Source organism: Podarcis bocagei, assembly GCF_964188305.1.
Source record: "Podarcis bocagei genome assembly, chromosome: 1".
Taxonomy (NCBI): Eukaryota; Metazoa; Chordata; class Lepidosauria; order Squamata; family Lacertidae; genus Podarcis; species Podarcis bocagei.
Window position 1 is genome coordinate 103,099,513 of NC_138125.1, and position 24,492 is coordinate 103,124,004.

Here is a 24,492-nt window from a genome sequence, read left to right on the forward strand (position 1 = left end):
ATTTTACCTTGCCCTTTGTACAAGTAAAGCTTAGGGTGGGAATTTGTCCTTCTCTCCCCCCCCCCCACAAGAGCCTCAAGGGATAAGTCCCTTATCAAGGGATAAGGAATGGGAGTCACTCAATGCAATTCATGTGGCTGAGAGGAGCTTGAACCTAGTCAAGCAACTCAGCCCACCTGAATCTTAACTCAAGACTTCATCCTATTCCAAGAATCTTTAGGGCAGCCAGATGAAAGAGAGGGAGCATGCCTGCTGAAATTCTCTTTTCCACACAGCTATTAAAGGTGTATGAGCCCTTTTCCTTATTTGGATCTGGCCCCTCTGTGAAGAAGTGAAGCATGTCTGCAAAATTAAATGTTGCCTAAATCTGCTTATGCTATTTTTGAGAATGCTTTTGCCATTTATACAAAATAAAAGGTGTGTGGAATCTATTAGTAACTGTTCATACCCAGTACAGGAAAACAATGCCTGATCTTCCTGCTCCTGTGGTTAAACATGGGGGGGGGGCAGAAATGGAGGTGTCATAATTTTTGTTATAAACCTAGAATTACCCACTTAAACTTAAGTCCCTGCTTCTCTAAGAACATATAGCAATCAATGCAAACTGTGTTGGTCTTATAGTGTGCTGCCATCAGGTGTCCATTTGCCAGAATGCAAATACAGTGGTCACAAGGAGAAAGCTGTAGAAGTTCATTGCTTTTAGTTTACAAAAAGCTGCTTGAAGTTTGACATTATGTTTTATGCAGCTGTGTAGTTCATATTTATCTTTTTGCATGAAAACAGTTTACAGGTGTTTTATATCTGAGAGTTGCAGGGGGTTTTTCTCTCTCTCTCTTGCATCGTTTTCATGCAGCATTCTAACTGATTTTGTCTCCTTTTAATCTGTTGCTAAACTGTCACGTTGGGGCCACCAGACAAACCTCAACATGGTGTCATTCTTTGAAATGTATTTAATCAATTTTGTTAGGTTAACTTTTATTTCAAAAAACCCCAAAACTTTACTGGCAATCCAAAGATCAAAAGCTGCAGTCACACCATCTGTCCAGCTGTATATTTTACCTTTTGCTGAACTGATTTTTTCTAAGACAGAAAAACCCCCACCCCTGACTCTATATGGAATTGTATGTATATTTCATAATGCTAAAGACATGTATTTCTACATAAATGTTAGCAATACTAGAGTATGCTGTCCTTTGCATGTGATAGTTCCATTTTTCTTTTTAACCCAGGGCAAGGAAGGGAAAATTTACTCCTCTGGATGTTATTTTACTACAACTCTTATCATTTGATACCACCGGCCATGCTGACTGGGGCTGATGGAAGTTGGAGTCTAACAACATTTGGAAGGTTCCAAGCTACCCTCTGCCTTAGTATCCCTCTTTTTCTTAACAAACCTCAAAGCTGGTGCTACTGATTCAGTTCACCTTAGCCTAGGGTACAATGCTCTTCTGGGATGCCAATCCACCCAGTGAATACTAGTGCTCTGGAACCTTTTGCATAGAATACTATTTTGGACCCCCCCACCTCCGTGAATATGTACTTAAAAAACAACAACTAAGGAAATGTTTCTTTTTAATGTGCCAGTATTTCAGAAAACAAGAGGAAGTAATGCTAATGAAACTCATATATGACAGACAGAAATCTAAATGTAGGAAGTATGCCATGTCCATATGTGGTAAACACTGTGCCACAGTCCATTCTTTAGTTAGGAATAGAAGTTCAGGCTAATGTAATCCTGACATACATTACTTTAATATATTACTGAACTGGACTACACAAACCCACTGCAGTAATACATGAACTGGATCTTAAAAACATCTAAGTTCTGGTGTTTGTCTCTGCCTTCCCACTTTGCAAAGTGGCTTCTACAGTGGTACCTTGGGTAACATATGCTTCCGGTTACATACGCTTCAGGTTACATATGCTTCAGGTTACAGACTCCGCTAACCCAGAAATAGTACCTCGGGTTAAGAACTTTGCTTCAGGATGAGAACAGAAATCGTGCTCTGGCGGCACGGCGGCAGCGGGAGGCCCCATTAGCTAAAGTGGTGCTTCAGGTTAAGAACAGTTTCAGGTTAAGAACAGATCTCCAGAACGAATTAAGTACTTAACCCGAGGTACCACTGTACAGGATAGGATCTACATATTTAGCATGCATTACTCCTATTCAAATGATGGACCAGAAGTAAAATATCTGGAGTGGCAGTACTGATTGTCCCAACTTTCTCAGACTGTCGCTGGATATTTCTATTCTGCTTTTCAGTCTAAAGAAACAAATGAAAAAATTGTCTCTGCTTACAAAATGACGACAAACCGTGATGGGCCTTGCTCTAGCAAAACATGAACCTTTGCATGGACTTCAGTGAAAGTGTTCTACTTATTATGCCAACTTGAGACACGAGAGAGAGTACAAATGTAAATCCCCTTACTTGGAAGTAAATTCATTTTAATTATTTCCACTTGTAGTAAATGGCAACATTTAAGCAATAGCAGTACATCTACTGCAGCAGAACTGCAGAGCCACCCTCCTAACACCAGGGCTGCTGCTGCTTACCTGGATGGGGTTGGGTTGGAGTGGTAGCCCTGAAGGGGCCAGTCTGGTGCTCCTGCCAGTACACCTGTGGTCCTGACCTTGCCACCTCCCAGCCCAGCAAGCCCACCATATGCACCACTACTGAAGCCAAGGCAGACTTAAATACATTTGAGCCAATTGATTTCAGGGGTTTATGTCCACTTAATTTTGTGCTGCATTGTGGCAAATCTTTGTAGTCAACAAGTTGCAAACGATGCAACATTATCACCTTTGAAATCCATTATAATTGCCTTCAAAAGGTGAATTAAAGCACTTGAGCTCTAACATGGCTCACACAAGTCTGCAGATTGAATTTGATGGTAATTTCAAACAGGGCATCTTTTCCCATCAAATATGAGGTGATACGGCTGCATGAGACTACTACTGTCCCAAATAAACTAAACATTTAAATCAGATCTTGCTATAAAGAGTTTAAGACTGAGGTGACAGCTTTAGCAGAATTTCACTCATTACACAGAGGCAAACTTGGTTTGCCAACAAAAGAAGACTCAGCAAGGAAGACTCTCTAAGTGTATGCATCTATTATATGCATGGGTTTTTTAAAATACATATTGGATGTTTATATATATTCTTAAATGCTGTATATCTTTAAAAAATGCAAAGCATTAAGTAGTCCTATAGAACTAGTTTCTTCAGCTCTTTTGATAGCTCATTATCCTCTTTCCTTTATTCTTCTACTTTGTTTCGTCCTGATTTCCTACCACTTGCTGTGCTGTGAATTGGTCTTGCAGTAGAGCAACCTAGAAAGCATAGTTGTCATAATCAGACTACTGAACCAGACTTGTAAATATAACCCAGGATAAAGCTGTAGCTGTTTGGACACAGCATCTGAGCTACCAAACCATTGGGCTAAACCCATGCAGTTGCAATTCTGTCAATATTAGAAGAGATGTACTGAATACTGTTTTGAATTTGGATCGTCTTCTTAAGTGCACGCCTGACTGCCCAGCTTGGAAAATCAAATAAACTTTATTCTAGCAGATGACCGTTATATGTAAATAGTTTGGAACCCTGGGCTCAGTAGTGCTGCTTGTGGTGGGGCTGAGCTGCAGGGGTTCACCAATCTAGTAGTCCTACTGTTGCAATCATTATCCCCAACCCACACCACTGGCCTGCCTTGCTCCAGCCCTCTCTAGGTAAGCAGTAGTAATGGTTTCTGGAGTCCAACCCTGATGCATCACATGTGCTTGGCCTGCAAAAGTGAATCTGTCTTTATGTACAAAGTAATCTGTGTTTGCTTAATTGATCCTTTTTCAATAAAACTGTTGTTATTTCTTTAAAGGAAAAACTGGACGACTTCTTGGCTTGTTCTCACCGGTCAGAAAATAGAATTTTACAAGGAATCCAAGCAGGCAGCCAATCTGGTAAGCAGCTCACATTCTTACGCCTTTTTCTTTTTCAGAAATGTTGTTGAACATAAAGTTTGGCATCATAAAAGAGCACAGAACTATTAAGCCTTAGACTTCTAAGATCTGATGTAAGAAAATGACTCAATAAACTTTTAATCAGATGAGAGAGGAGGGGAAATAGAACTCAGCATATCTTTTATTAAGAGGTGCTTTTTGAAAATAATTGCAAAGTGAGACGGATGGTGAGTGGCTCTCCAGTAATGTGGAGGTAACACTTTAAATTAAGGTGCCAGTTATAAATGCTTTATTCTTATTTATGAAATGATCTCTAAATGCAACTACTTCCTCAAATAATGTATTATAAAGTATGTTATAAAATGCATTAGTAATAAATGCTTAACAGATGAGGCGATGAGAATCTGTTACAAAGGATATTATAAGACGTAAATTGTATTAAACCCTGTGTATGCATCTTTAATACATGAATTTAAGTTGCTATTGAGCTTGCTGTAAAGTGACTTGCATATCATAAATAATAATAAAGTAGTTATAAATGGCACCTTAATATAGGGTGTTACCAAAGAGCAAAACACTGTAAGTTAGCAAAGTGATTTTTATCTTCATATAAATGTGACATATTCTACATCTGGCTAACATTTCCTGAATATTCCTTATGACTCTATCTAATATAGTTAATGCACCTCAAAGTAGAATTCAGTATACTTTTGGGGAGGAAAAGTTCCTCGAGGGGAGACCTTCGATTGTAGCCTTCAGATATGTGACAGATATGTTGTACAAATAATCACGGCATGTTTCCCTTCAGTGCTAGCTGCTGCTGAGATTGAGCCTCCTCTATTCTGGACTCCGGAAAAACAGAGAAATCCATAAATTAGTGACACTATAGACTGAACAAGGAAAGGTTTGACAGAGCCCTATTGTGATGGCTTCCCAAGGCTTGATCAAACCTGCCATACCGTATTGGTTTGATGGGTGACCAAAAAGGTGCACTATATGACAGGAGTCAGAAACAATAAATAAATTTAGATATGTTAGGTGATATGGAGCCCCCTGCTTGTTCCCTTGCTTTTTATTAGTTTGACCATTGGAACTGTGAGCTATAGGGAAGCTTGTCCTTCTCCTTCAACGGTTCATTATGGGAATGAAGGAGAAAATGTGTTGTATATCTCTTGCTGGTAATATGATAGGCTTTTATGCTGCAGTGATAACATAGTATGTTTCCATTTTCAAACAAAATGTGTATTAAGTGAAAATGGACTGGAACCTGAAGTTACACTGTCACACGTTTGTTCATAAGATTCACATTATATTCTTAAATAACACTTGCCATATTAATTATGAATTTGCAGTTCCAGTACTCAGAATTCAAGATTGCTGCCTGGATCCTAAAATCCTTGGATTATTTAGATTGCACAGCAATCACAATTTGTGATCATCAAGCTGATACACAGGCCACAGAAGTCCTGCATTATGGCATTCCAGTTGCTTAATTGTGCTCCTTTTGCAGTCCAAAAGTGGGCTGTGTAGTTTATCTATTTTGGTGTTTTGAGTGCCAGAGTATGGCTGGAGGGGCAAAATGATCCTCAAAAGTCTTCTTTTATTTCTGCGTGTTTGTTCCCTGATTGGCAGCTACTTTGGTCCTGATGGAGTTGTTTGCAGATTGGAGACGTCTTCAGGAGATGATGGAGAAAAATGCTTTGTTTAGAGGAAGCAGTTTAAATCCAAGTGGGGAAATGTTCCATTCAAAGAAAGTGATTTGAATCCGAACTGGTTCCTCCAAACAGAGTCCCCCCCCTTTGCAGAGATCTGTAGTAGTTCTAGCCACCTGTCACAGTTGAGTTGGGGGAATGAGGGATTTGGCCTGTTGGCCAAATCCAATTCCTCACCCTGATTTAAAGTACCTCTAGTGGATACTCCAGTGGTTCTCTTATCATCATCAGCCACAGAGAAACAAAAAGGGCAGGAGCTTAAAGACAGATTGAGTAAGCCCCCAGGAACCTGAATCTGTAGCCCATACAGGCATTTTTTAGTAATTCAGTCTTTGCAAAGGAGTTTTTGGAACTGCTGGTGGCTCTTAGGACTAATAATAATAATAATAATAATAATAATAATAATAATAATAATTTATTATTTATACCCCACCCATCTGGCTGAGTTTCCCCAGCCACTCTGGGCGGCTCCCAATCAGTGTTAAAAACAGTACAGCGTTACATATTAAAAACTTCCCTGAACAGGGCTGCTAGGATGATTGCTAGGACTGGCCGCTAATGCTGTGGTGGGATGCACACTAGCGATGCCAATGGAAGGTGGACCCAGGGTCTCAACTGAGACTGGCAGGCTCATCTTTTCAAGAAGTAAGCTTTTCAAAGAGTCTGATTTCATTCCTTGGTGAAAATAAAAGAAAGCCACAGCACATCATTCCTTTCAGAACAACAGTTCAAGGGAATCTACCAGTTTCAGGTCTAAGTAGCAATGTTCCAAGTCCACTAAGTCTTAATCTAGATCCTCCAGAGGAGCTTCATCATCCCCAAAAGGCAACTAGCCCCACCCCAGCAACTGATGCCAAATTGATCAACTTCCTCAGTCACGTTGAAGACCCTTTTCAGGCTTCACAATGAAGTTGTTGTCCACCACCATGAATGCATGGGTCAGAAAGGCAGGTTCAAAAAAGTTTGTCAAGAGGCCAAGGAACAGGTTTAGGGCTTAACCAAAGTCCAGATGTAGGAGTAAACATGGATTGAGGGTGCAAGCCTTCCTTTCCAATAGCACCTCCCTGTGGTACAGCCCGTTAAATCTGGTACTTTTGGTATTTGGAGAAGTGGCTTCTTATGCACCACAAGCAGCCGCAAATGGAACATAAACTTGGGAAAGGGCCAGTCAATGCACAAATGTGCTTGGGCATGCAAATAGGCCAGTTTGGCTGTTGTGGTTTTATTATTGTTAATATTATTTTCTAAGGGAATAGAAATAAGGCACTGTTCAATCAACAGATAATAAAAAATGGTCAGATCGTAGGATCCAGCCTTTGCCACAAAACAATGAACTCATTATATTATTTCATTAATGTCTAAATTATCCCATTGCTAAAGTACAGCTGCTCAGAACTCCCCCCCCCCCATGCCTAACAATCTGAAAAAAAGTTCTTTACCAGAAGGAGTCTATGGAGGCAAGCTTATTTGTTTCTGATGCAGCTAATGTGATGTTTGCAGCAAACCATTCATCCTACTGTAATTTTTGATAGGAGCAAAGGAAGCAAATGTACACATGTGATTTCATTAAAAATTATTTGTTTACTGATTTTACTTTCAAGTATTGTTTGCTTTAGAGAACAGAAGAATTCAACCATTAATTAAATACCGTAATATTCATTCATTGTGGTATGAATTTAATAACCCAGCAATCTTATTTTGGGCATGAAAATTATGCAATTTATTACAAAGATGGATATGTTCTTAATAATCAGGAATTAATGAATTAATACATTTATGTTTTAAGTACTGGGTATAAATTGATCGTTTCTTTTAAAAATGAAACAAAAAAATGAAGCAAAATATTTCAGTGCAACAGTTCCATTTCAACAATATAGAGGGAGAAATAAAAGTGCATTCCAATAGACCTTCATACCCTTACATATATGCAGTTACATTTGGAAATAGCAAGAAACAAAACTGGACTGAGTTAATCATTACTAGTTTTTAAATAACAATGTCCTTATATATTTCAGAAGATATCCAAGTATGATAAAGCAACATATAGACCAAGGTTGCTTCCAAATGGAGCCATAGTATTACAAACTGCTCATTGAATCAATTATTAAATTGAAACTCCATAATCTGGCTGAAGTGTGTTGTCTGTCAGAACCTCATGAGTACATTAGGACTATCTAGAATCATTTAAGCCCTGGTTTGTGATACCATTTGCACTGCCAGGTCCTAGCAGCTTGCTCTTTGAGGTTTCTTTATCATGCAGGGAACCTACCTAAGTATAAAAGGCTCCCTGCTGGAGAAGTTAAGCCCCCAATATGTGTGTGAGTGAGAGATACGGACATGCAGGAGGAGGCAGGTCCAATGGACTCATCCCTATTCTCCCCTTGTACAATTATAATTGAGGGCAGGGAGAAAGAAGAACTATTGAATAGGGTCTACATTTGACATTGCACGTGTGCAACTCTGCTAAACATCATAGATGTATAAAATAAAGTGGTGTGCGTTGCGGACAGGCAGTGCCTCTAAAATGTGTATTGCAGACTCATTGAATTTTGCCTTCCTTTCAATTGTGTATTCTTCAGTTTTTTTTCATCAATTGCTCTGACTGTGGTATAAAAATACTCTACTACTGTGTATCCTTCAGATTCAGTTGTCAGCAACATTCTATAAGGGAAATGTCTTTTTAAACACATTTCCGTTTTGACATAAAATTCTAGTCCACTATACAGTATACATTTTTCTCCCGCCAGATACCGTAAATTTCGCTCCATAACACGCAGATTTTTCCTCCTAGAAAGTAAGGGGAAATGTCTGTGCGTGTTATGGAGCGAATGCCTACACATGGCGGGGGAATCTGCTGCAGTCGTGAGCAGTCCGCGGCTCGCTTTGAAACAGCAAAGCGGGTGTAAGCGGCTCCTGTCAGCTAGCGGAGCCGGGAAGGAGGGAGAGAAGCAGAGCGGGAGTTGGCTGCTTTAAAACAACCCCGTGCTCTCTGTCCCTGCCTGCAGTTTTTTGCTGTCCGATTTTGGATTAGGCACTGTAGGGTGTGTGTGTGTGTGTGTGTGTGTGTGTGTGTGTGTGTGTGTGTGCTTGAGCTATCATTCTCCTCCTCCTGCTTCCCCTTCACTCTCCCGACGTTAGAATCGACACTCTGTGTGTCTGTGTGTGCGTGAGGGCTGCTTCTCCCCTTGCTTCCCCTTCACTCTCCCCACGTTAGAATCCACACTCTGTGTGTCTGTGTGTGCGTGAGGGCTGCTTCTCCTCCTGCTTCCCCTTCACTCTCCCTCCGACGTTAGAATCCACACTCTGTGTGTCTGTGTGTGCTTGAGGGCTGCTTCTCCTCCTGCTTCCCCTTCACTCTCCCTCCGACGTTAGAATCCACACTCTGTGTGTCTGTGTGTGCGTGAGGGCTGCTTCTCCTCCTGCTTCCCCTTCACTCTCCCTCCGACGTTAGAATCCACACTCTGTGTGTCTGTGTGTGCGTGAGGGCTGCTTCTCCCCTTGCTTCCCCTTCACTCTCCCCACGTTAGAATCCACACTCTGTGTGTCTGTGTGTGCGTGAGGGCTGCTTCTCCTCCTGCTTCCCCTTCACTCTCCCTCCGACGTTAGAATCCACACTCTGTGTGTCTGTGTGTGCTTGAGGGCTGCTTCTCCTCCTGCTTCCCCTTCACTCTCCCTCCGACGTTAGAATCCACACTCTGTGTGTCTGTGTGTGCGTGAGGGCTGCTTCTCCTCCTGCTTCCCCTTCACTCTCCCTCCGACGTTAGAATCCACACTCTGTGTGTCTGTGTGTGCGTGAGGGCTGCTTCTCCTCCTGCTTCCCCTTCACTCTCCCTCCGACGTTAGAATCCACACTCTGTGTGTCTGTGTGTGCGTGAGGGCTGCTTCTCCCCTTGCTTCCCCTTCACTCTCCCCACGTTAGAATTGACACTCTGTGTGTCTGTGTGTGCGTGAGGGCTGCTTCTCCTCTTGCTTCCCCTTCACTCTCCCGACGTTAGAATCCACATCCAGTTCTCTCTCTCTCTCTGTGTGTGTGTGTGTGTGTGTTGACCTCACTGTGCTTGTTGGGGGAGAGTGTTGGTCACACTTTTTCTTGATTTGTCTCAGAGTGGTTACTATCGTGGTTTCCTTGCTGGGGAGGAGGGAGAGACGCAGAGCCTGCTTGTTCTAAAGGAGCAAAGCCGGAGAGGAGCCTCTCCTGCATTATTAGCAGCACCCTTCTCCACACCCCTCCCCACGTGTGCTCCTTGTCCCTTGAGTGCTTTTCCTTCCCTCCCCACTTAAAACGTGGTTACAAAGCACGGATCCACATGGATCCTCAGGATTTTTGCACTGGGTCACCCCAAATTCACCATCAGATCACATAGCATGTCCATGGCTACAGCCTGCACAAAAAACACACACGCACCCACTGTTTCATGGGGCCGCAATGGGGCAAAAACGTGGTTACAAAGCATGGACCCACATGGATCCTCAGGATTTTTGCATTGGGCTACCCCAAACTCACCGTCAGATCACGTCTGTGGCCACAGCATGAACCACAAAAATCATACATCCACTGTTTTGTTTAGAATATTTTTTTCTTGTTTTCCTCCTCTAAAAACTACGTGCGTGTTATGGTCAGGTGCGTGTTATAGAGCGAAAAATACGGTAGTTTATTCAGAACAGAGGGTATCTTACCTCAGGTTATTAGCCCTTCTGCACACTAATTTACTGAGTGAAGATGCCTTCCAAATCCATATGCATGGAGAATAAGATTTCATTGTAACAGGCACTTGTAGCAATTTACAGGCACAGTCCCTTCCAATGGCTTTGATGTAACATAATTGGTCTGACTGAAGAACCCAAAGCAAGGACATTCGAGTGTTGGAGGGAGTCCTCATGATAGCTTTTACTCACGCTACTGGAGGAAGGGTGTAGGATTCCTATGAATTTCATAAAGCAGAGGAAAGACGAAGATGTTTTAAATGCTTCGGATGTGTGTGTTCTATTCAGTACTGGATACTGACAAATTAAACACGCCCCCCGCCCAGATGTCTCTCTTTAGTTTATACATTCAATATAACATTCTGGTAGGCTCTGGGGCAGGTGAGTGTGTTTTAGTCTGTCTATTCAGGTGATCATGGTAAAGAAAGGACAGTGGGAAGGATTCATAAGAGACACAAAGACATTCTGGATTTCTTGGTTGGTTCAAGGAGCTGGGTAACAGGTGGAGGCATATATGTTAATTGTTGCAGTTGGGTGGGAATGGAAAGGCTCAATCATGAATGATAGCAGGAAGGATGCAGAACTGTCAGTTCCAATACAAAACAGCAACATCTAATTTTTCAAAGGGTACTTTGCACATCTGAGCTGCTTCTGCATGCAGTTTCCTTTGCCAACTTACACAGAGCTAGATCAGTCTTTCCCAGTCCTTCCTGGAGATGGTAAGGACTGAAACGGAGACCTTCTTCCAAAACATGAGCTCTGCTACCAAGCTATAGCCCTTCCTCAATGTGAATTTCTGCTCACACAACTAAATTGGTGTGATCGCTTGTGGGCTGAGCAGCACTGGACTTAATTTAGCTTCTGGTGGAACCATGTGATGGTTTCACCATGGAATGACTGCCCCCCCCCATGAAAAAAGAGTTTGCCACCACTTCAAGTGGATAGGCTTCCTTCAGCAACCTCTGAAGGCATTCTACTCTAATTTGGGACTCAATGCCATACAGGAAAAGTGCTGCATCACAATGTAGTGTATTTGTCAGAGACCTCCTTGCAAGGCAGGGATGACTGTTACAAATATTTCCACCCCACAAAATACACTATCCTTGTTTAATAATCATTTGCTCAAAGGAGAGAGCATTTGCTTATGCATTCCAGCAAAGTTGACAGATTTCAAAGGAGATCCAAAGTTTATCCTTCTGTTGTTACAACTGTGATCCACCTACCTCATTGTGGTAACTAATGTGCTGTCCATTAACTTTAAAACACCAATTATTTTTTCTGTGTTATCGGTGTAAAGAAAGATTTGAAGTAACCAGATTAGAGTTGTTCAATTGAAAATAGATTTTTAATTTCATGTAATACTAAGGCATCTGAAAAACAACAACAACATTCCTAGGAGCCCTGTAACTTCCTTTCTTTTTATTCTAAAAAAGCATGATGCTTAATGTTTTTAATTAAGGGTCTCTGAAGGAACTCACTGCAAAGGACTTAAACAGAGGGGGAAAGACAAAACTTTTAAACATCAAACAGCAGTACACAAATAAGATTTTATATAAATGATATTATTTACATATGTGTCGAAATGTAATAAAACAGAGCACCGCCTTCCACAAATTCTACCTTCCTGGTTGTGCCTTTCTGATGCTTGGTTGCTATGCTGGTTGGAGGGGAAATTGCCTCTTTCTGTTCACCTTGGCTGGACAGCAGCTTTCTCAAAAGGGTTGGCACTCAGGAACTGAAACTTACAGCCCTTTCTAACATAAAAACAAACAACAAACCATCCGCAAACAAGGAACTCATGGTGCTAGGGAAATCAATAACTCATTTTAAAGCACTACTAACCTGTTCCTAAGTGTTCAGGGCCTTACAGAAAGGCATTATCTAAATCAGGCATGTCCAACGAGTAGATCGTGATCTACCAGTAGATCTCCGGCTGATCCTGGTAGATTGCGGGACCCTTATTGATCATGGGTTTAAATAAAGTTTACCGAAAGTTAACAAAGAAAAGCTGAATATCTTTGGGCAATCCTACCCCAAAAAACTCAACAACTCTGGGCAGTCTCAACAACTCTGGGCAGCAAAAAACAAAACAAAAAAACACAAAAAACAATTTTGGGCAATCCACACACACACCCTTCCTCCAATGACAATGGGTATATCACTGCCAGTTTTTTTTATACTGGGAGTAGATCGCAGTCTCTTGGAAGTTTGATGTGCCTGGCTTAAATGGTACTGAGGCAATGAACTAATTGCCCATAATAGTGGCTGTTCCTTACCTGAGCTGTCCCACTGAGTAGGCACAGCCTGGTTAAAGTACTATACACCACCTCTAAGTTTTTAGAAACAAACTTTGCATGGATAATTGAATTCTTAAGGTACCAACATTCATTTTTCTAGTAGTCTATCCCTCAGGAAGTGGAAGTGTTTCTAATTCTGATATTAGGAGGAGGCTCATACTGTATATGGAAATTTGTACTGGGGTATTCAGATGATAGTAGTTTCCCTAGCCAATCTTTTCTGATTTTATCTGATAAAGTTTGCTATAACCAATTCTCATTTTTTTGTCATCAGAAAGCAGGGTATAAACCTGAATGGGTGGACTTGTGTGGAGCTCACATCGAATGGACTAAAGACAAGTCTAGCAAAAAGAATGTTTTCCAGGTAGGAGATGGTTTATTATTGCCCTATCATTAATTTGGCAATTTCATTATTAAAAACAAAGCAAAAAACTCAACAAACCAGAGTTCCTTTCCATGCATAGTATAGAGTGTGCAATGGCACGTAACATTTTATTCACTCTTTCCTGTATTTTCCCACCCCCCTGGCCTAAAGTGTCTTGATGATTGAATCAGCTAAAAACCCTTGAGAACCTGTTGATTTGCTGATTAATGTGCCATGTTCAATTTGTTTTTAAAAGTTGGTAGGTAATTTGTTTTGGGTTTAAGACTGGGATCCTTGACCTAGTGAACTCCTGTAAACAGAACTTTCACACTGCTTACATAAGCTATATTCCCAACTGAGTGGAATTTGCCTGTTTATTTTTATTATTTCTTAGGGCTTTAATGACAGGTTCATTCCAGAGCAAAGACAGCACAGGGATGGGGAGGTAAAAAAGCAACAAATCTGCATCTCTTAGAGCCAGCTCAATCAGCTATGCATTTATTCCAAAGTCAGATAATTTTAATGAATGTAAAGAAAGTTTTATAGTAATGCTTATAAAGGTAAAGGGACCCCTGACCATTAGGTCCAGTTGCGGACGACTCTGGGGTTGCTCGCTCATCTCATTTTATTGGCCGAGGTAGCCGGCGTACAGCTTCCAGGTCATGTCGCCAGCATGACTAAGCTGCTTCTGGCGAACCAGAGCAGCGCACGGAAACGGTGTTTACCTTCCCGCCGGAGCAGTACCTATTTATCTACTTGCACTTCGTGCTTTCAAACTGCTAGGTTGGCAGGATAAGTGATGCTTATATGCTGATGCTAAAGAAGTTGGGTTGTAGTCAACATAGCGCGAAGCAAAATGTTCTACCAGCACAATGTGCAATGAAGCATTCTCCTTTTCTCTCACACCCATTACATCTGTTCTGGGCGTTCCCCCAACCCTCCAGAGCAGATGTGGAGATGGCGCAAGGTGTGGGTGGATGGAGAGTAAATGCTATTGGGCTATCACAACTATTTAGTTGATTACTCTCCATTGATCACAAAGGTGCTGCCTTATGAGTAACAGTGATGTAGATTTCAGCCTTACAGCTTCATCCTATGCAAAGAAGATTGCTGCCTCAGTTGTCAGGGCCAGCTTCAAGGGGCTGCTCCCATGAGGGTGAGCCCACTTAGGATTCCTTGACGCCTCCTCGTATGCTTCCCTCATAATTTGGCTAGATTTATGTGTAAGCACCTGCTAAAAAAAGCTTGCAAGCATTGGGTGACGCTCCCAGCCAACTGGATGCTGTGCTGAATGGTCAGCTGGGCTAAGTAGATGGCCATGCCCCACCCCCACCCAACAACAGCAACAACAACAACAATATATTATTGATACCCTGCCCATCTGGCTGGGTTTCCCCAGCCACTCTGGGCGGCTCCCAACCGAATATTAAAAACACAATATAGCATTAAACATTAAAAACTTCCCTAAACAGGGCTGCCTTCAGATGTCTTTGAAAAGTAAGATAGTTGCTTATTGCCTTGACATCTGAGGGGAGGGTGTTCCACAGGGCAGGCGCCACTACCGAGAAGGCCCTCTGCCTGGTTCCCTGTAACCTCACTTCTCACAGTGAGGGAACCGTCAGAAGGCCCTCGGAGCTGGACCTCAGTGCAGCTGAACAGTGTCCCAGGGCTGCAATGGATTGCTTCATTTGAAGGATGACTTAGGCGGGAACCCGTGAGCCTCCGTGGTAGCAGGGAAACAATCTAAAATGGCACTGCACATCTGGGGGAGAGAGGAGGCACTGCGTTGGGCTGCAACCTCTGCTTGCCGGCAAGATGGTAAGCAGCCATTCTGTACCAAGTTTCCCACTGGTAGAAGCAAATGGGATGCATGCCTGTTCATGGGATGGCAGGCATTGCGTTGTTGTTGTTGTATCATTATTCAATGCCATTGTGGTCCTCTGCCACACCTTGAAGTATTTATCAAGACCTATTGTCTTGTGAATGCTTAATTTTCTTGACAAAGGAGAACATGAAAGCAGAAAGTTGTTTGAAGCAGCTTCACAGGACCCTATGAGCACACGGTGCAATTTGCAGCTGGGTATCGTCTCCGTCTCCCTGGCAAACTGACACGTTACACTAGGTCTTCATCAGAAGAGTTGCGAATAAAAGAAGATTTATGTTCAAATCACATGCTTTAAACATTTCCGCTAAGTGCTAGTTTGCTCTTTGGTGTTGAGCCTGAAATTTAAAGCAGTGGGGATTAAAAGGATTACAACATAATCTTAAATAATCCTAAGTGTCATTTACAGAGAGATGGTTGTAATAACTAAATAAAACCATGTTAAGGGATGGCAGTGTTGTCAGTCAGCAACTGAAACTGTGTCTCCAATTGCCCTATCGTCCTCTCTCCTTTATCAACTCCAATTTTACGTTGGATAGGTACAGCTTGATGGGAGCTGCTGCTGAAGAAAGTAATGACACAACGGAGTGTTTTGCAGTCAGTGCTAATATGGTTACCGAAGCATTAGTAACTAGATTAGTTTTCTAAAAATCATCTCAAGGTTCAGTGTTTCATGCTTGTGGTACAACTTTCCTCTGAAACAGCTTAGCTTTTCCTCCTATTTCAGTCTTGCTGTTTGTTTCCTGCAACGTGAAAGTCAATCAGCATATTCTGAATTTAGCATTCTAATAGGCCGGTGGGGGAGAAAAGGGCTGAATATGTTTCACCTTGGCATCAATTCATTTGAAGACTATCCAAGTGTACTTGGGGAATGTTGCTTACAAATAGGGCTAACACAAGATTTCAGGGGGTCCTTGGTATAGTGACACAAATGCCCACTGCCATCCCATCAACCAGGGCAGGGCCTTTTAATAGTCTTAGCCCTAAAGGTTCTGTAAAGGTAAAGGTACCCCTGACCGTTAGGTCCAGTCGCGGACGACTCTGGGGTTGCGCACTCATCTCGCTCTATAGGCCAAGGGAGCCGGTGTTTGTCCACAGACAGCTTCCGGGTCATGTGGCCAGCATGACTAAGCCACTTCTGGCAAACCAGAGCAGCGCACGGAAACGCCGTTTACCTTCCCGCCGTTTACCTATTTATCTACTTGCACTTTGAGATGCTTTCGAAATGCTAGGTGGTCAGGAGCTGGGATCGAACAACGGGAGCTCACCCTGTCGCAGGGATTCGAATCGCCGACCTTCTGATCGGCAAGCCCAAGAGGCTCAGTGGTTTAGATCACAGCGCCACCTGCATCCCTGTAGATCTATACAATCCCTATGTTCCAGATAGTGCATGTTATAGATGTATTGGGCAGGATAGTGGCTCCTTCCTAGCACTGAACTGACTTTAGCTCAGCCAGGAGGATGGTGAGTGGCAGGTTGCAAGTGCAGTGCCAGTAGGGGGCTTTGTGAGCCCCTGGGACCTTCAGCCTGTGCCTTACCTGGTTGACCTCTGGTATCATGTCTGCCTACAAGTTACTGCTACACTAAACATTTCTTTAGTACCAACAGTGTGATTTGCAGTGTACAGAACAATGATACAAGGCATTCCTTACCCAAGGACGATACCTTATGTACAATCTTTTGCCTGGGAATTAGTAGCATAAATTCTATTTATGATATATGTTGTATTGGATCCAAACGAGAGGGTTGGATCAAGAGGTGCCCTTCCATTCACAGGTCTAATCCAATATACTAGGATACATATTTGTATGTGAATAAAAGGTGGTGTTGACGCGTTGTGTTGGTGACCATTGAGGCAATTCCCTATTTTATTTATTAATCCATTCAGGACATTTTGTTTCACTTGAGAAGATATTAGGTTATATTCCATGTGTACATTGTTTTGAAGATTAGCTTTTCTGAACCTTTTCCAGCTGTGATTGGCTGGTCAGAACCACAGACAGTATTCCAGATGCTTCATAGAAGCATAGGAAACTGCCTTATATACTGTCACAGAGCATATAGGTAATGAGTCTGACTTGCAAGTGTTAGCTGACTCTATTAGGCTATATATCAGAACCAAGGATTATTGATTTGGACAAGTCCACTACAGCACACTTTAAAAGCTTCTGCTTAAAGAGAAGCATTGAACAAAATGTTAGGGAAACTTGTCTGTCTGTTAAAGAGGAATGCCAGGGTCATTGGTCATCTTGAAACTCTTGCATGAAGTTTATGTATGATTTACTGCTATTTATTACGGCAAAGTGGAATACTAGAGTGAAAAGTATACAAGACCAGGGGCTGTTATGCAGGTCTGTTACCTAGATGTTGAATTGTACAGTGGTACCTCGCAAGACGAATGCCTCGCAAGACAAAAAACTCGCTAGACGAAAGGTTTTTTCGTCCGTGATTTGCCTCGCAAGACGAATTTCCCTACGGGCTTGCTTCGCAAGACGAAAACGTCTTGCGACTTTGTTAAGCCGTTTAAACCGTGCTTCGCAAGACGAAAAATTCGCTAGACGGCAAAACTTGTGGAACGAATTAATTTCGTCTTGCGAGGCACCACTGTATTCCTATTAAGAGAGAAGGAAGCAATTTCAAGAGAGAGGGTGAAATCTGTATGAAATGTGCTGCAATGGCTGAGACTTGGAATTTAAGGCACATTTATTAAGCTGCCTATATAACAACGTAAAAACCCTTGGGGCAGTGGACTCCATTGTCTGAGTAGGTTCTTGCACACGGTTTGGAGGGATAGTAATATTGCTTTTAGGAGGTGAGAGGGAATGTATTTAGAATAGAATGCATGGTATAGTAGCAAAGAGATATGCCCCAGAGAGTATTCAAACTGATCAGTCAATTGAATGTTCTCTAAGACACATGAACTGCTTTAAAGTGGCTGAGTATTGCATCTTTATGTGCAGCCCAGCTGATATCAAACAACAGATGCTGAGAGCTTTAGTAGAAAAGTTATTTTAAATTTTGCATTATAACCATTTCCCATCAGTTATTGCAGTGGAGAAAGGATGAGTCCATTGCCTCTTTCTAGGTGGATAATAAGGCCCAAGAGGACTCAAACCATGGAATCCGAGAGCAGGGCCCAAGCATCTTGCCTTATCCTTTACACCACTGGGACAATTCTCAGGCAAAGGGATCTTATTTGTCTGATCTTAGTTGCTCTGCAGCACCAGTTAGAGTGGGGTGCTGATGCTCATTAGCCTGGACAGACCAGATGATCTCAAAGCATAACATCCTAACAAATATTAGAATTGGTTCTTGCTGAATCAGAAAAAGTGGTAGCAGGTATGAATCCTAATACCAAACAATGAAGTGATTGTAGCGTGGTGCATAAAATGAGTGTTGTCCATTTCCTGTGGGATTAGAAAGCCCGAGATGATTCCAATGTCAGTTACTCTAACTAGAGACTTCTGAAAAATGCTTCTGAATCACAGCACGTTATGTAGCAGGGAATATAATTTGCATTGATCTTACTATCTGAATCAGCCTACATCAGTGCCAATTGCTACCAGGGGCATGGAGTGTTGCAATGGACATTCCTTGCAAGCTGAATATTGCTTGGGGTCAGCAATTAGTTACTCATACACACAAGTTTCTGGGTGCTGAAATGAGCCAGCATGCACAGGTTTATTGTTTGCTTTCTCTTAGAACTATGCACCATTTCTATTATCTCTTTTTTTTAAAGAATAATTTTTTATTAACCGAACAATCACATCAAATCAAACCAAATTACATAAATTCCAAATTACACAGCCAAATTTTAAGTTTTTTTTGGGGGGGTACCCATATTTCAAGTTTCGAAGGGGATCCAATCAACTTCTTGCTTCTTGCTGCTGTTTTAATGTCCACAAATCTAACCTTATGATGTTCACAGTACTATCCAGTCCTTTCTTATTGCTTTTCCACATCTCTTGTTGTTATTTTCATATATTTTTCCTTTCTCTTTGTGACCTCTGATAGTATCCTCAAGCTGGTTAGAACAGTTTGTAATCCTGCGTGGATATTATTTTTTTATCCAGTAGCCATATCCAGACGTTTTCCATATAACATCACTTCCATACATCAAAACAGTCTTAGCGTCATTAATCTTCACCAATCTGCCTCTGTTCTCAAAACCTTTGAGGAGATTCACCAGGAATGCAGTCTGAAAACAAGTCCGTTCTGTCCTCCCGGCTATAAATCCTTTGGCAAGATGGCGACTCCGAATTAATTGCTGCGCCATTCCAAAAGCTCTTATTGCTTCTCGATCTCCATAAAGCATACTTTTGGTTAAAGTTTATCTCCACACAGACCTTAATCATCCTGCTTGGGTCAGTTCAACCGACAATTCTAATGAGGAGGGGTTCTTGTAAATCACATAACCATTTCTATTATCTCAAGGTAGGAAACTGCTTCAACCACTTCTGCCCATTTAACCAGTTTTAAGTTGCAAATGGGAAATGGCCAGAAACGAAGTTTCTCAGATATCTCCCCAGATGTTAGTGGACATGTCACTGGTCTTGCTCAAGGCATATTTTCATTTGCTTTGGACCTGAAAAAGAGGACATTTGGGTCCAAAATGCTTTTGACTTATTTAGTACATGTAAGAGCTAATGAATCCGTTCATGCCATCTGCCTGTCCATCAGGGTGACGCAAATAGAAAACTATCTGACAGCTTTGATTAGGATAGGATAAAAGGCAGACAAACGGCTGAAGCAATTCATCAGTTTTGAGAAATTTATGGTAATAGGGCTGGGGAATATATAAAAAAAAAACATAGCAAAGGCAAATGATGTTTACTGTGCTTAAGAACCTCAACCCATCTGTGGTTAGTAGCAGTGACATTTTCCAGAACTTTTCAAAACTTTTCCCATTGACAGTGACAGTGAACACAGCAGTAGAACACACTTAGAACCAGGGCTGGTCCAAGACATTTTGGTGCCTGAGGCGAACCACAAAATGGTACCCCCTCCCCACCAGACAAGAAGGGGTGAGTGAAGATCTACGTCAGGAACAAGGTCGAAAGATATACATTGGGATCTGCTGCTCACATGGATCCTGCCGCCTGAGGCAGTTACCTCACCTTGTCTCATGGGTGGGCCAGCCCTGCTTAGAACCTTGATTTGCATGCACGAGAATTGTAGAATATAAAAGTAAAATATCTAAGCCACATTTTCATGACAGGATTAACATTCCTCATTGAAAAAAGTGGAAAGGGCAATGATGGAACAAGACATTGAGATATGGGAAACAATTATTTCTTCTACATATGAAGGATTGACTGGGCATCACTTTTGGAGATCCCCACAGTTTCTTTTGACCCACTCTGTAAACACAGTTCACAGCTGAGCTCAAAGGAAAACATTTTCATTTCAAATCTGCCTGCGGCACAAACTTAGTGATTTTTATTTACACACACTCTCACACACACATGCACACACACACGCTGCAACTACTTGTGGGTGCCAGTCAGTAGATTGCGATTTGAAAAGAATATCAAGACAAAAAGTCATTGTTTACCTATAGGCTCACTTCAATCCCACAACCTGACAAAAGCAAGGTTACTTCCAGATGGTCAGCCTCAAACCAACCAGCCCTGTGGATTTCTTGAAGGAGAGCGTTCCACAAAGAGGATGCCACATCCCAAAAGACCCTACAGGGACAGGGAATTTCTGGCACTCCAGAAGTTGTTTGATGACAGCTTCCATCATCCCTGATAATTGTTTGTTCCAGCTGAGGCTCATTCTGTTTGGATACCAACAACATCTGCAGAGCCACAGGTTTCACATCCCTGTCCTATTCCCATTGTATAAATTGATATAGACTATAGAAAAACTCCCCTTTTATCCACTGGTGCTAGACATATATAAACCTAGGGTATGTGGGTGGGTTTGGGTGTATAAATATAGTTACAAACTTGAAGGTACCTGGTTGTGTACAAGTGTGTTTGTGTGAGAATTTGCATGTAAGAAATTACGTGACTTGTCTTTTTCTTTGACAGCTACACTGCAGCTTTCATAGCTGCAGATGTTATTTGTCCATCAGAAAGGAAAATATTTCTTTTGAGCTTGAGGCATTTCTGTGTTGCTAAAATTAAGCCTAACAATGTTTAATGTACACATGAAGTAGTAATTCTGTCAGAGCTGAAGCACAAAAGAGCAGCAAGGCCCAAGCAACTAAATGGGTCGCAGGATAAAATCAACATTTTATTCCCTTCCATAGCATAAAAGAAGGATGTCAGGTACCCAGCCATGTCACTTTAAGAATCTAGAGTCTCCTCTTTATCTTAAAAAAACAATACAAACCATGCCACATTCCTCACATTTGAAAAGTAATTATTAATTTGCAATTTTAATGTATAATGAAGTTGAATGGCACTACCATCCTGCATTATTCATAAAACACATTGCTGCCATCTGGCGGTCAGTAGCCATGTCATCACTTATTTTCCCTGGCAGTTTAGTTTTGCAGCTTTGAGGTTATGATCTGTAGGAAACTGGCTTTGGAAGGACATTTTAACTGAAAACTTAACAGGATTCTTAAGTTTTAAATGCTGTTAAGATTGAGGTGCAAAACTCTGTGATATTTTCCAAGGAAGGGGCTTCTCTAGTGATATTTAGTGTAACTATAAAAATAAAATAGTACATATAGCAGGCATGCACAGCTTGTAACCCACCAAGACAGAACAGCCCAACAGCCTTGCATTACACACAGTCTCACCTTAGGCAGCGATAGGAGGCTCATCAAGTCCCTGATAAGGCAACTGTGTGTGGCTGTACTCAGCTTGGTGTGTCACAGCTTGCACAAGACACACACTCTTGATATTTGATTAAAGTACACAGATGTTGGATTGAATAAATACAACCTAAATTTTTGAACATTTGAAAACAGCATGCACAGTCAAGACTTATAAAAATGGCTCTTTATTCTACAATCCTTTGTCATCCAAGAGGGATTAAATCCTTCACGGAGTTGGTGCTATTTTTATTATCAAAAGGAATTTTTACAGGTGCAACAAACATTAGTCATTTGCAGCTGGGGTTTGAAGCTGTTTTTGAAATGTATAAGGGAATAAGCAGCTGCCAACTTGCCCTGTTTGAAATAGTTAGTAACATTAACACCTTCTCAAGCTGGTTGTTTAATGAGGTAATGTCTGATTTAATAGAGAGGGTGACTATTGTTGAGGTTTTGTAAAGTGGTGTAGTAGTTGTTATATTTTAGAATAACCTGCGGCTATGGAAAGTGAAATAAATATCAAATGCGGCTTCAGATGTAATTAGTAAAACTTATTTTAGTGGCAATGCAATTTGGGTTACAAATACAGTACTGTCCTGCATGTCGTATCATTAAAACTCTGTTGTCTGATCCAACGGTTCTTTGCAGCCTCTTTAACCTGCAAGGGCTTCTCTGTTTACTGTAAGGATGAAGGCAGTGCTGAGTGGCCAAGGGGATGCGTGTATTGAGGTGCTGCGTCCAATGCAGGGAAAAGGGGTCCATTCACACAAGGCCTCCATGAATTTCTGGATCAGTGTTATAAGTCAAACTGCAGATTAAATGCGTCTCTTGGCTTGTCTGACTAGTGTGACGTGCAACAATGACTTTCTTTTGTTTATAAACGGTGTTATGCTTACTTAGATGTACACTTTATACAGTTCTGCAGACCAACTGATCACTAATCTATTTTTCACATATAAAATTCAGGCTGATAGATAGCAACCCACACACAAAATTCAAGATAACAAAGCTCTGATCTAACCTAGAGCTTCAGTGTTTAAAGTGTTAATATTCACATGTTTACAGTTCAGCATGTGAAAAGGCTAGGATTGTGATCTGTAGCATTCTTGCTCGTGAGTCAGCCCTGTTGAGAATGTAGGGCAGCTTGCCTCATATGAATCACATAATTCAGAGTGTCCAAGATGTCTAAATACAAATTGCAGTGCACCAGATATTTTTTACTTTTAAACATTCCCGAAATTACATTTAAAATATCAATTCAAACAAGAGCTTTTGAAGTAAACAAATCTGATAGAATCCCTATCCCTGATGAATTGTCTATTTTAATTTTAAAGAGAAACAAGAGGAACTTGAAAGGGGTGACATGTTGGTTGGATGTGCCATGGGAAGAAGCTGTGGGCATTCCAATAAGCCATACCACTAAGTGACAACACTTAAGCAGAAATGCCCTTTAAGAAGAGGTGTTGTTTTATAACTGTATGCCAGTTCCATAGAGATGAAGGAATCATATACATATTTGCACTTTCACATACCAAAACATGGCACAATTCCTTAATTTATCAGTCATGCAAATCAAAGAGCAAAACAAAATGAATTCTACAGGAACTCACTCATAGATAATCAAATCTGACTTGTTTACATGCTTGGTTCTGGCATTTTGCTGTTCAACCACTACATATCCTGGGAGGGAGTGGGGGGGGGACTTGGCTAAGCCACTTTACTCAATTTTTCTGTTTCTCTTTAGCGAGTGAGGCAGATATTTTGGTGTTGGCTGCTTGAAGAGAGCGTTGGCTGTCCTCTTTTAGAAAGGCAGCACCTCATGCTTGTGCAGAAATGTTTGCCAGATTGTGGAAAGCATTCATAGTTTTCTACTGTGAGTGGGGTCTTTTTACACAGGAAAAAATCATGCTGAGGAAAAAGCATTCCTGTGAAATTCACATTTCCTTAAAGCTTCAGAGAAATGTGGTGACTATAACAAGCTCTGTACAGGTTGTATCCTACAGATGCTTCAGAAAGCTTGTGTATATGTTAAAGCCCCAGGTTCCTGCACACCTGGGGTGATCCATGGTGGCAGTGTTTCTGATGTGATAATGGGTGCCATTAGAATAAGTAACTCAAGAAGCTGTAGCTAGAACTTGCTTGCTGCAAAAGAATATCTCTTGGGATACCTCTACATAATAGGCTTTCTCTATTGCCTAGAGTAATAGCTACTGAGTTGTGGTTCGAGGACCCGACCCCGCGATGTGAAATGAATACGCAAGGACACATGATATAAGGTTAATGGGCAAGAAAAGGCCACAACTTTATTGATTACAGCAGTGAAAAGGTATTGGCTTAGGCACTGGAAGTCTAAAACAAGGGGGTTTATTCACCAGTAGGTGGAGCCTGTTGATGCTAATCCAACTATAGGCTCTCCCCTGATGTCACCGAGGGTCGTGACATGGCCTCCCGCCAAGCAGGCACCGGACAGAGTACACGACCGCCAGATTCCTTTAACGGAATACCCAAAAATCGAAGGCATAGGCAATGGCCACACCTAGCCCTTCGACACACCACAACACATTGACTCGCGACGAGACGACGGCGAAGAATGAGGCCGAGGAGAGGCTGGCGCCGCAGCAAAAGGCTGCTGAACACGCCCCCTCAGAGGCACCTGGTTGGTGCCTGCCGAGGGGCGTGGGCGCCAGCCAGGTGGGAGGAGGAGGCAGGGGGCTAACGCCCCCTGCTAGGGGCGGAGCTCGGGCTCCTGCCCACAACCACTCCCCTCTCTTCCAGGGAGGAGAGTCTTTCTAGAGCACTGCCAAAGT

The 24,492-nt window shown here is 41.9% G+C and overlaps 1 protein-coding gene across 1 annotated transcript in view; it reads left to right on the top strand.

Annotated features, from left to right (window-relative positions):
* ARHGAP15 (Rho GTPase activating protein 15) overlaps positions 1 to 24,492 on the top strand; it is a 379,241-nt gene that overhangs the window by 42,012 nt on the left and 312,737 nt on the right. Inside the window, exons 5-6 of the mRNA XM_081168151.1 lie at positions 3,876 to 3,957; positions 12,945 to 13,034. Coding sequence (XP_081024277.1) covers positions 3,876 to 3,957; positions 12,945 to 13,034 — 172 coding nt within the window. The remainder of the gene's footprint in view (positions 1 to 3,875; positions 3,958 to 12,944; positions 13,035 to 24,492) is intronic.